The following is a 12,263-nucleotide window of genomic DNA, read 5'->3' as shown; positions in this document are numbered from 1 at the left end:
ATACTGGCTGAAATCCCAGACGGCCCAGAGCTGCTCCAGAGCTGATTCCTGCAGAGCCTGGGTCTCTCGTGAGTGCAGCTGCCTTCCTGGTGGAGCTGCTCTCCAGAGCCCGCTCCTCCCCTAAGTCCAGCCTCCCAGGCTCCTGTGGCTGGAGGCAGATACAGGAGCCTTGCATGCCAGCTGAACTGGTTTTGGAGAATACAAAGCCCTTCACATCACAAGTAATTGCTGGTCTTTCATTTTGGAGGCTGAGAAAGAGAGACCTCGAGGAGGAAAGATAAGCATGGGGCATAAATGGGCAGGAGAAAGAAACCCCAAGGCCAGAGGTGTCTGAAGGAATGGTGTAGGCCACACAGGCAAGGTAACATGGAAAAGGGAGAGCTGCTGAAGGGAAGGTGGTCAGTGGATACCAAGTTGCAAAAACAAGAACCACACTGAGATCTCTGTGGAAGGATAGGAATAGACTTCAAGGAAAGAGGAGAGAACTTGAAAAGCTGCATACAAGGTGAGAGTGGGAGGAATTTCACTACTGATATGGAGACCAAAATCAGGAGACCACTATGGAAAAAAGTGCTATGTGAGGTCCTCACCTCCACCATGAAAGGCTTAACTATCCCTGAATTGAAAGGAAAAAGGCTGCAGAGCAGGGAGGCCAGCAGGGACGCTGACACCTGGGGAGCTCTCTGCAAGAGGCACAGGGCTCGTCCTCTCTGCAGTTAAAGCCACCAGATGCACAGTGTAGAGCACACACAGCGGGGAGTGAGGAGGGGCTGGTGGCTCCCCACAGATGCAGGTTTTGAAGTGACTCTATCAGAAGTGTTCACTCCTGTGGATTAGCCCAATAAAGGAAAACAGAACTATCCCTTAGGAAAGGCTATAACCTGTCCCCAGTCTCAGAGCAGAGCCCCACCTGTGAACATGCCTACAGCTTCCATAAGATATTGGTACTGGAAGTGAAAAAAATCATTGATGTAGAGGGAAAGGAACTTGCTTAAAATGTTTTCATCAAGTTACATACTATCCCGGTGTTTTTGGCTTCCACTGTGACAATCAAATGCACATAACTATAGACAGGAGTAACTGCACATTTAAATAAGAAAAGGATTTCTAGAATTACTTAGAAAATGAATTAAGAATATTTGTCACTCAGCAGTGAACAACTACTTGTGTGTCAGGTGACTTAAATACATTTTAATCCAAATCAGGACATTAACAATTGATTCATTTGGATTTTGAAAAAAACAATCCCTGAGACTAACAAGTGAATGTTCCATCTCCTAGAGATGACGAAATAGGTAAGTCAATGAGGGACCATCTACATTTGATGGCTTTTGTGTTAAAAAGACAGCCTGAAGGAAAGGCACAGGAAGCATGTACTTACTGAGCACTGCAGTTGGAGCGCTGCAGTTGGGTTTGTGGCAGTGGTGAAGGCAGCCCAGGTGATGAGGCCATGGTCATCCTGGCCCCACTGTGCCAGGACAGTGTCCTGGTGCATGGCCACACCCGCCCCTGACAGGGCCTCCACCACCGTGTGCTCCACGGCGGCGTCACTGAGGCAGGGAGCGGCAGAGCTGAGCGGAGCCTGCACGAGATGGATGCGGGAGCCATGAATCCCAAGGGATAACAGGGTTTCTACCGTGGTGTAAATGTCAATTGTATTCCCATAGACAATGACGTTCCCTTAGAGGAAAAAAAAGGGGGAAAGATTTCTAAGACATACAATGAAAACCTTATTAGTATAACTCAGATGATAATAACATGGAACTGCTCTCTTTGACCCTCTTATTTCTCTGATGCTATGAAGAAAACAATGTAACCTAGCAACAGCAGCTAAGATAATTTAGTGAAGAATCTGTACAAAACATCCCACAAAGTAGGCAAGTACTTAACACAGAAGTATGATATTCATCCTGACACCACAATTTGAAATTATTTTGATTGAAAAGCCTCTGGAATAAATATAGAAAGAAATAAATAAAGCATAATTTTAATTTTTTTCTATCCTCTCTCCTTAATTTTGCTAATTCAAAGGACTGATAGAGGGGGGAGCAGACAGAATCAAATTCAATACATCATGCAGAAAACCCTCACAAACCGTGGAAAGGCCAAGTTACAGAAAACAAGCCCTTGTGCCACATGGACGTCACCAGTGCTGCTGCTCCCTTCTGCCAAAGCCTGATATCCAGAGAATGGGGATGGCCCTGCAGATGTACCTGTCCCTGGTGGTGGGGAGAGCTCGGCACCACTCTGAAGGCAGCTGCACATGGCACAATGCCCAAACTGCAGCCAGCTCCATCCCTGCTCACTGCTGGGGGCTCAGCAAGCTGGAGGCAGCCAACCATCTGAGCAGCTGCCACGACAGCAGTGTGTAGGAACTGCTGCTCCTTCTGCAGGGTATCAGCATCAGCACAAAAACTACTCCTGAACCCAGCTCCATCCTCCCTCCACAGGCAAAGGAAGCTCAGGTCTGACCCAGCCCTCCTGCCTGGCACTGCAGAGACGCCGGGCAGGGCCCTGCTCATTCTCATCCTGAACTGCTACCACTTCAAACAGCACAGTCAGAGCTGAGCAGGAATATGAAGAGAGGAGGGTCTGTTCTGTGTGAGCACAACGGGACTCTCCAGCCTCGTGGCTAAAGCCCTCCTGACAATAAGGGAGGAAGAGCTGGGATGCAGTGGAGCAGCTGTGTGTTTTATCTCAGGACTGTCTAATATAAAACACACAAACATTCCTCTGAGCAGGACTGAGATGTACTCCTCTCCTCCCTATTCCCTCTGTGCCCCTGCTTGGAATAAGAACTATTTGTCTGCTCTGTGATCCACTAAGCCATTGAGTAATCCAGACAAAACGGCCCAGCTTGTGTAGGGAACTCCTCTCCTGGGGTCTAAGGACCCTTCACATGAGGGCCAGAACCCAGCCCTGCAGGCTCTCCATGCACCACATGCCCCACAGCTGTGCCATGCTCAGCTGCTCCAGCCCCAAGCTCCAGCTGGAGTCCACACAGAGGCAGGAACACCTCCACCTGCCTGCCCATGGTCCACATCAGCTCCCGCATGCTGGGTCTGATGGTGTTTCAGATTTCACACGTCAGCACAGCGATGCAAAAAAGCACCTTCAGTGCTTTAATGTCCCACACCTGGGCAGTGCTGCAAACAACTCGCATTTATCTCAGCAGTGGCATTTACATCTCGCCACAAGTGACAGCATCCCCTATACCCTGAATTGTATTATTTCATAGGCTAAACTAATCTCACTGGACCATGTTTTACTGTGTGAGATGCAGGGCAATACTAAACTGAGCATGCATATAGCCAGTGCCCAAGAATGTTAATGATAAAAGTGTTAACAGATGTTCTACTATTCCCCTTTGACGACAAGGTTATTTTATTTGTCCCTATCAGTTTGGCTACTTGTAGCTGCCAAAGAAACATCTCTCTTCATAGCTGCCAGGGAAAAGACTTGCCCCATGAGTACACTGCACAGAAATGATGGAAAACACTTTTTCACTGTTCACAGCGATGACCAGAGGGACAGAACCATTTTACCTGCAAATACATCAATTTGAAAACATAAGAAGGAAGAGATCTTACTACTTCCATAAATATCATACAGAATACAGGAGTTCTGTCTCATGTGTCCATCACTGACCTGACTTCCCAAGCCAGAAGAATCTATCCTATGGCTTGTGCTTGCCAGGACACCTGTCTGCAGCTGCACCAGCCTCAGGAGAGGGCCAAAACAGAAGACAGACATAAGCCTGATTGGTTTTTCCCTGCTGCAGCAGGGTGTAATGCAAGAAGCAACCCAGAAGAACCTGTGGGTAAAGACCAGCTTTGCTATACTCATTTTTATTAACTCCACGTGCTGACAGTGCAGGCAAGAATGTGGTGTGCCAGTGCCAACAGCCTCATGCTACATTTACATGTTTTCAATTTGCAAGGAGTGAAACGTATCAGCAGTGAAAAGAATCCACGGCTGGAAAAGGAGGATGAGGAGGGTTTCCTGGAGGCACAGCCCAGCAAAGCTCCATTCTGACTCCAGGACAAGGTTGGGCTGAGACACCTTCACCATTGGGCAGCACCAGCCCCCTCAGAGAGAAGCTCAGTCACTGCATTAGACACTGGCATCACAATACAAGATCAGATGTGAGTCTACATTTCTCAAGGAAAATTAAAATTCTGTTTTATATGGTAATATTAAATACAACTGCATTAGATCAGGGAAAGCAATGCTCCTTTATTGACCTCTTGTAAATCAACAATTTACTGCTTCTGCTTATTACAAAATTAGTGGCTTTTTAGATGACAGTGCAAGTAGTCTAGGAACTACAGATATTCATTATGGACTGAAATTACGTCCACTGGACAGAGAGCAGTTCCTCACGATGCTTTTATTATTTAACTACATGAAAATGTATGTATCTGTGAGTAAACATAATAATCTTCTACAGAAAAAACAGCCATAAATAAAGATCATTACAGTAGTTTTATCGTTTATTACCCGAATGTCAGTGTCCTGCTGCAGAGCAGACTCATTCATTTTCCTCAAGTGGAAGCACAAGATTTCGGTGACCCTAACGTGACCTGAATCTTTGCAGCTCGCAAAAGCTAAAGAAGAAACCCAGTGTGAGCTAAAGCATTGGTGGCTCCGGTTGGTGATTCATGCACTGGAATTTTAATGCAAGAATATTCCTACAAACATGCTTTTAATAAGGCAGTAAACCAGGCTTAGGTGAAGAGAAAAAAAATAATTGCTCCATTTTGGGCCATTAAAGCAGTTTTGTTCCTTACTTTACTTCCATCCTACTTTTATTTTCATGGGAAGTGCAGAGCTAATAGGAGATGAATTTCAATTAGTCCCAATTACAGTTGTAACAGGTTCCATGCATTAGGCAGCTGGGTTTCATCAGTGAAGCCACAGTGGCAGACATGGGGCCAGTGCTTGCCCTGCTCCCAAGCCCTCAGAAGCAGAAAGCTCTCCCAGAGCCCTGGCACAACTGTCAAGACTAAAAGAACAGTGTTTGTAAGAAACATAGCTGGAAAAAGAAGCAGCGTGAGTAAGAGCAACTGAGATCAGTGGAGAAAGACCTCTCCAGCTGGGCACTCTGCACAGCAGCAGAGAACGTGATGGGAAGATTAAGGAAAGGGAACTGAAGCCAGAGCAGGGAGAAAGGGGTCACATCTCTCCTAGACCATACCTCCAGACCAGCCACATCAGGAGGTGTGAATTTACCTTCTCTACATGTAAAGACAGGCCAGTGCCTCATAAAGAGATGCAGCTTCACCCTGCAGCCAAGGCCAGCAGCAGTAAGGAAGTGAAGATGAACATCCTATGACTTTAGTACCACTACTGGAGAAGGCACGCTCATGCCAAGGCAAGTGAGGTGCTGTGATCATGCCATTTGCTGCAGAGTGACCGATCCTCCCAGCGCCACACATCCCAGCCGGCAGCTGCTCCCAGGCAGATCCCTGCACAGGGAGACCAGAGCACGTTCCAGGACTGGGCACTCAGGGATTTAAATGAAGGACTAGCAGTAGCAAACAGGGACAACTAACAACCTCAACTGTTTATGCAAAGTCAGCTGCTGGTACCAGCTGGACACCAGGTAAGACTAAGTGGGCAGGGGCTGGTACCAGCTGGAGGACAGGTGGAGCTGGACTGCTCCAGAGGCTCCACTGACATGCCCAAGGCGAGGAAGCTGTCTGAGAAAATACTGCCACATTTATGGACTCCTGTGCTGCTCACAGCAAGAGCTGGAGGATGAAAAAGGAATTTCCAAGATCTTGAGAACTTCCCTAAAGGACTGCCAAGCAGATGTGAACATTACACCGCAGCAAATCACTGCCAATTCTCATCACACTCTGTGAACAAGGCAGGGAAAACACATCTTCAGGGAAGTCCTGCTCTTGCACTCTGCCAACAGGAATTCCCCACTAAGTCAGCTTGCCTGCTCTGAACTGTCCTAACTCAGAACCAGTAAGAACTGACATTGCATGAACTCATTGACTCTCTGGTCTCTCTTTCTATGGTTCAAAGTTGACTCAGAAAGCTGGGTGGTCCCAAATATTTTCCAAAGCATGCACACACACACAGTGGATGAACTAACGAACATACAAGCAGAGCACATGCCAAGGCTGAGGAAATACAGGGATGGTGCACATCTACACAAATGTCTGATTTTAAGAGTTAAAAAGTACCAGGAGCTTGCAGTTCTATGTGAAAATCTGTAACTGATGCAACTGAATACAATGCTGACAAAGGCTTCCTAATTTAGACTTGTTTTCTTTGTGTTATGCCACAAATCTAGATATTTTTCTATACAACAGAAAAACACATCCACTAGTTAAATTATTATTTAATTGGCTAATTAATGACTCCAGACAGATTTTCATTTGGGACTCATTTTGTTTTATATAAAAACTGCAGATAATTAATCTATCTCAAACCTTTCTTTCCCAGCGAAATACGCTGGGTATCAAAAATTGTGAAAAATTATAAATTCATCTGGAAAACAAAGCACAGCAGATGAAAGACTTTGTTAAAATTAATCAGATACCAGTTATACCATGGAATAAAGGAAATAATAAGCCTAGAAAACATTTCTGTAAGTGTGTATGTTAATGAAGCCCCTTACCTTTGGAGCTGATGAGGTTTTTCTTCAGCCAGCGTGCTGCCTCTGAGCAGTCCTGGGCATCGTTGAGAGTGAAGTGATTGCAAGGGACTTTCTCCATGTATCTCTGTGGCTGTTTACTTGTAACTTCACTGATCTCTTCTCCCGTAGGAGCCAAGGCCTGGAGAAATGAATTGGTGAGTGGATATATAGCACAGCTCTTGGAGATTTTAAAAGACAATGACACTCCCACCCTGGCTACCCAAGGGCTGATCTCCTGGCACATCCCAACCCTCCGTCACACTCAGCAGCAGCAAACACACCCATGGCCACAGGGAATATGGATCCATGCCATGCTGAGTGTACATACATGTGCATGTGTTCCCTATTTCCTGTGGGATGTGGGTGACTCTTTCAAACTGCAGCGCCAGCACAAGTGGAGGCACATGGAAAACGCCAGGGACTGCACAGCAAACATGAGAAATGTCCCAACACACAGAAGAGGGATCTCAGCACCTTTCTGAATAACAGATCACTTTAAATGGCCCTTGGAAAGTCTTTGTGAAGCTGGACTGCCTCCACCTTTTGTCAGCAAAAATCAACCTTCTACAACAACAGGTTTTGTCCCAGAGAAAGGGACTGAAAACTGCTTGATGGTTCAAACGTGAAGATTCACTAATACATTCACTGCATAATGTTGCTTTACAATAACAAACTCAATCGGAGCTGTACAAAGCAAAAATGGAATCTTGTCCCTGACTTCCTCAGCACCACTGAGCCACATCCTTAACCCTGTTCTCACTGCCAGCCAGATCAACTGAAATACTGCTGGGTCATATAAAACCAGGCATGACACCAAAAGATCTTACTCAACAAGTAAATCTCTAAATCATAACAGATAATGTTTTACTAAGCATTAACTTGGCTACCTACCAAATAAGGGACAACTTACAAAAAGGATAGACTAGAGCTCCATATAACAAAGCAGAAGTCACTAATTTCTTCTTATCCTTTTGTATAGTTTAAAAGTGAGAATAGATGATGATGGGATTTCTTCTAAAAGGCAGATAAAACCTGCCTTTTCTCTTGCTTGCTTTATCTTTCTTTCTCCTCGACTGTAGATCCTTACCTTAAATTATTTTGCAAGTCAGAGTTACCTCCAAACACCTTTTCCTAGGAGCACTTTTTCAGCCCACACTTCAGCTTTTGTTTCATCCCTGCTGAAGAGTGACCACAGGCTGCTGTTTAAGCGTGGCTCTGTTCTGAGAAGGGATCCCAGACTGCACAGCCTGCTGCACACATGCAGCCAGACACCGCTGTGGGACATGGTACAGCACTGTAAAACTGCAGACATGCTCACATCCATCTCCTGATTTTAAAGGCAAAACACCTTGCTCACAACTCCTACTCCAAAAAACCCAGTAAGGCAAAGCCCTGCAACAAGGGGGCTGTACCAAGCTGCCTGTTTGGTTACATGGCCTGACAGCCTCATGGGGATATAGGAGCCAGAAGCCACCCTGCCCAGGGAGTCTGAGTGGGGCTGGAGCTCAGCTTGATTCCACATCTGACATGCAGCTAAGGGTCTGCTTCAGTCTCACTGGAAACTCAGCTGTGTGCTACAATACCAAGCTGCACTATAGACGTGCCTAGGCATGGTCATCATGTGAGATGAGTAATTAATTTGATAAGGAATTCTCTCTGTTTCCAAAACTAGGTCAAATGGTGTTAGACCAGCTGGAGTTAAGTCTCCTGTGGCTGGGGCCACATGTCAGTTGAGCCTGCTCCTCAGCAGGTTTAATGGTTATAGTGGCAAAAACACTGGCAGCTTTGCCTCATGCCCAGCCCTGTGCAGTAAACTGCTGGTGGGAAATTCTGCCCAATGCTCCTCTCCTCCTTCGGCATCAACACAGCCCAACATGCAGCACTAAAAGGGCTGCAAGCTGCCTGGTGCTACCCCTGCTAAGGCTGCTCTGTTTAATCTTAGGAACACCATTCACTGTAGAAAACCTGGGAATATTGTGCTGGTTTCCACTCTGCACACACCTCACCTGGTAGTTCTGTCCCGTGCACAGAACCAGGTAGTCGTACGGCACTTTCTCCTCCTCGGAAACGATGACGTATTTGGCAGTGCGGTTTATGCCAGTCATTTTACCAACCACAACGTTAACCCAGGAACAAAGTGACATCTGTGCATAATCTTCATCATTAAAACAGTGGCTATGAAGAAAGAATATCTGTAAGTGACTTTCGGCAGCTGACAGCAGGCATTAAATTAGACATCTGGTGAGCTCGGCCCAGGCCTCCAGTGGTTCTGCCTGCTCCTTTGCTGTGAGTTCACTGCATTCATGGCAAAAGATTAGACATTAAGAAATACTCAGTTACAAACTGACAACTTTCTGCTGAAACCAAACAATCCCTTCCAGCACTGGGCCTTACAACCATGTAATTTAAGAATACAGTCAGAAATATATGCTTTACTCTGCTTTTCATTTGCAGGCTGATGTGAAGTTGAGGCTTTTGAACCTGCAAAGAAAATAACAGTCTAATTCTTCCTCCAAGACAAGACTTCCTTATTCAGCTTTTCCCCCACTATCCTTCCTTTGCTATTCAGCTTCATCAGTCATAGCTATGGTGAGACACAAATGCAGGGAATGCACCCTATCATTTTAGCATCCATGTTCCAAAGTATGAGTCCAAGAAGTTTAAAAATAAACAGAAAGCTAGAAAAATTGTTGTCAGAGCTAAAAATAAAAAGCAGACATCTCAAATCTCCTATTGGTGACCATTTTTGAAATGAACTTTTCCACAATGCAAGAATGACAAATTCTGAAAACACACTAAGCTAGTCCTCAGCTCCAGGATGTTTAGGGTATGCATGGAGCACACATCACAAGCAACATGCTCTGGCAGTATAAATTCAGTACCCTAAAATCACATATTGACTTTGACAGCCTCAGACAAGGTTTGCTTTTCTCACGTTTCAGGGGTGTTAAAGCCTGTTCCAAGCAGAAAGTATTAGATATTCCTGTGTGTGAAAGAAGTATCAAAGATCTGGAAGCTGCTACTTAAAAACGCCAATTTTAAAGCAAAATCCAAATGGAACAAAACCCCTTTTAATGCCTCAGTAATGAAAATTAAAATTATTTCCAAAGATCTTTTAAGGCCTTAAAGTGTGCCTCCACCAAGTATATCCAACCAAACAAATACCAGGACACTTACTTATTCCATTTGTACCACCCTCTCTGCTTCATAGCCTTCTGCAAAGACAAAGCTCCCTGGAGACAAAATACTTCCATAGAGATGGGCAACAGACACATCACTATAAAACATGAGGACCAGGAAGAGAACATTCCCAGCTAGGTCCACCATGACCCTTGAACACCACTGAACCTGGCAATGGACCACCATGAAAATGCACAGAAGGTTGCTGGCCACAGTGTAAATCCAGCTGGGCTCAACTCCATACCTCCCTGATACAGAAAACCTACACCAGACAAAGCCTATTCAATTAGGTTTCTTCAGTAGAACTGGACAAATCCATTTATAGCTTTGTAGAGCAATAAACCCATAGGATCTAGTGAAAGAGAATGCAACAGGTTTAAAATGAGCAAAAAAGACAAATGGCTGGTGTCACACAGATGTCTGGTTTGTGAGACCAGAGCAACACAGCAAGAAGAACTGTGAACATACTATGTGAAAGAAACTGAGTCTCACCCCTGCCAGGACCTCAGGATGGGAGCAGCCAGTGCAGAGACCCTGGGTTTCACCAAGGCTGTGAGCTCAAGTCACTATAGAAAATACATTTTCACCTGCCAACTAAGCTCATGGCCATTTAGTGGCCCACGAACTTGACTTTCTATTGATACTTAGTGATGAAAAATATTCCACTTTCTCCCACAGGCCTAAAAGTGAATAAACAGAAGGGGCTGGGCCCATGCTCCTGCATTTGACAGTGTTCTGTGGCACCAGCAGCTGCAGCAGAGAGTGTGGTCAGACCTGTACTGACAGCTGCTACTTTGCCATTAATACCCAGACATGCACCCCAACACAGAGCTCCTGGTTCCATGTTAATTGTTGATACCAAATTCCCAAAACTGGCTTTCAGAATGCCACAGGAACAAACACAGTTGCTTTCATGACCTGGGGAATTTTAGGACTGAATTACCAGGCTTTCTGAGGTGCTCTGTATCCTCTGTACTCACAGGTACCAGAGGCAAATAAATAAGGGGAGAAAACCACTGACAATTCTTACTATAATAATGCAGAAATCTATAAATAAAATGGACATTAAGGACAGAGGAAGGTTTTCAAAAGCACCTTTATAATTGAGGTGCACAGCCCCCAGGAGACTGACACTCCAAAATCACAGGTATGCTTTCAGAAATCATACCCTGCAGAGTTCAATTTTCACTCTTAATCTGCTTTCAGAATTTAACAGCTAAATCTGGTGAAGCAGCTCTGAACTGCAACTTTCTGTCAGGAAGGATGCTTTGTTAGTACAACTCTTTTCTACTGTGAACTTAGGAAAAAGGGTATATGCATTTATGTGAGCATATAATTCCTTCATTTGCTAGAGTTGCACTTGAGCACAACCCTTTCTACAGCACAAAAATTAATACAGGTAACTACTTGTAAAAAATTCCTTGCCAGGGCAAAATTCCAAATCAGATGGTTTTAAACAGGTTCCCACTATGCCATTTTCACATCTTTGTAGAGATTTCATTTGTAAGGTTCAGCAAGCAGATGTGGAGCTGTCTTGTCATTTAAAAAGACAGCCCTTTAGTGTACTGCTGCTCGCTGAGGAAAAGATTTGGTAAAATACAACATGAAGGCTCCAGAGAGTCACATGCCAAATTTAAGTAACTTAGTGTAAGTTCATTCCCCAACTATTCAGAATAACTGATCCATTTTAATTCTATGCTTCTCAATGTTCAAAACAATCATGTTCAAGTCCACAGTGGTAATTTATTCCAAAATAAAAAACAAAAACGCTATATTTAAATGACAATTACATACTGTGAATTTTAACAGGGTAAGATTTTATCTGACTAAATGGAAGACATTATATTTACTGGCAAACAAGGAAGCTCATTAAATGTTTCATAGTCCCTAGACAGGGCTCTTCCACCACTGCCCTTCAGCTGTGGAAAGCAGAGACCACTGTCCTGGTATAACACAGTGTATTGCTGTCTTTAATATTTCCCTATTCAGAATTCTATCCAACTCCTCTTGCAGGTGAGTGCATGCTGGATAGACAGACTGGAGTATTTTGGGGCTCTCTACAGATGCATCTAAAATTTAGGACAAGTTCACAAGAATTACAAAGTGTTATGTTTTCTGCAGGAGCTATGGAAGCGTTTAGATGTGAAGTCAAACCTGTTAATTAAAAATCTTCTATGCTTGGAGCTCTGTGGGTCTTTTCCTGGAAGGCCATGAGGGGAAATCAAGATCAGGTTGTTGAACTTCAGACGTGGCCTGTGGAAAGAAAAACAAACAGCCCCAGTTGGAAGAAATTCAGAGGGCATGTCCAAGGAACAGCATAGCTCAGAATTCCATGTTCAGGAGGACACAGAAAGCAATTCCTTTACACAGAAACAAAGTGTTTCACTTTGCTCAGATGGAGGTGTCTCTGGATACAAAAAGAACAATTTCC

At 44.6% G+C, this 12,263-nt stretch overlaps 1 protein-coding gene across 7 annotated transcripts in view; it reads right to left on the bottom strand.

Moving 5' to 3' along the window:
* CFAP61 (cilia and flagella associated protein 61) overlaps nt 1-12,263 on the bottom strand; it is a 96,963-nt gene that overhangs the window by 33,200 nt on the left and 51,500 nt on the right. For all 7 annotated transcript variants that reach the window (XM_085054084.1, XM_085054082.1, XM_085054085.1 and 4 more), the window contains exons 18-21: nt 11,987-12,085; nt 8,659-8,827; nt 6,635-6,791; nt 1,382-1,680 (exon numbers count right to left, since the gene is read on the bottom strand). In XM_085054084.1, coding sequence (XP_084910210.1) covers nt 1,382-1,680; nt 6,635-6,791; nt 8,659-8,827; nt 11,987-12,085 — 724 coding nt within the window. The remainder of the gene's footprint in view (nt 1-1,381; nt 1,681-6,634; nt 6,792-8,658; nt 8,828-11,986; nt 12,086-12,263) is intronic.

The sequence above is a fragment of the Lichenostomus cassidix genome, chromosome 3 (assembly GCF_008360975.1).
Source record: "Lichenostomus cassidix isolate B80296 chromosome 3, HeHo_3.0, whole genome shotgun sequence".
NCBI lineage: Eukaryota > Metazoa > Chordata > Aves > Passeriformes > Meliphagidae > Lichenostomus > Lichenostomus cassidix.
The sequence above is the reverse complement of the archived record's forward strand: the minus strand, read 5'-3'. Positions and strand labels throughout refer to the sequence as shown.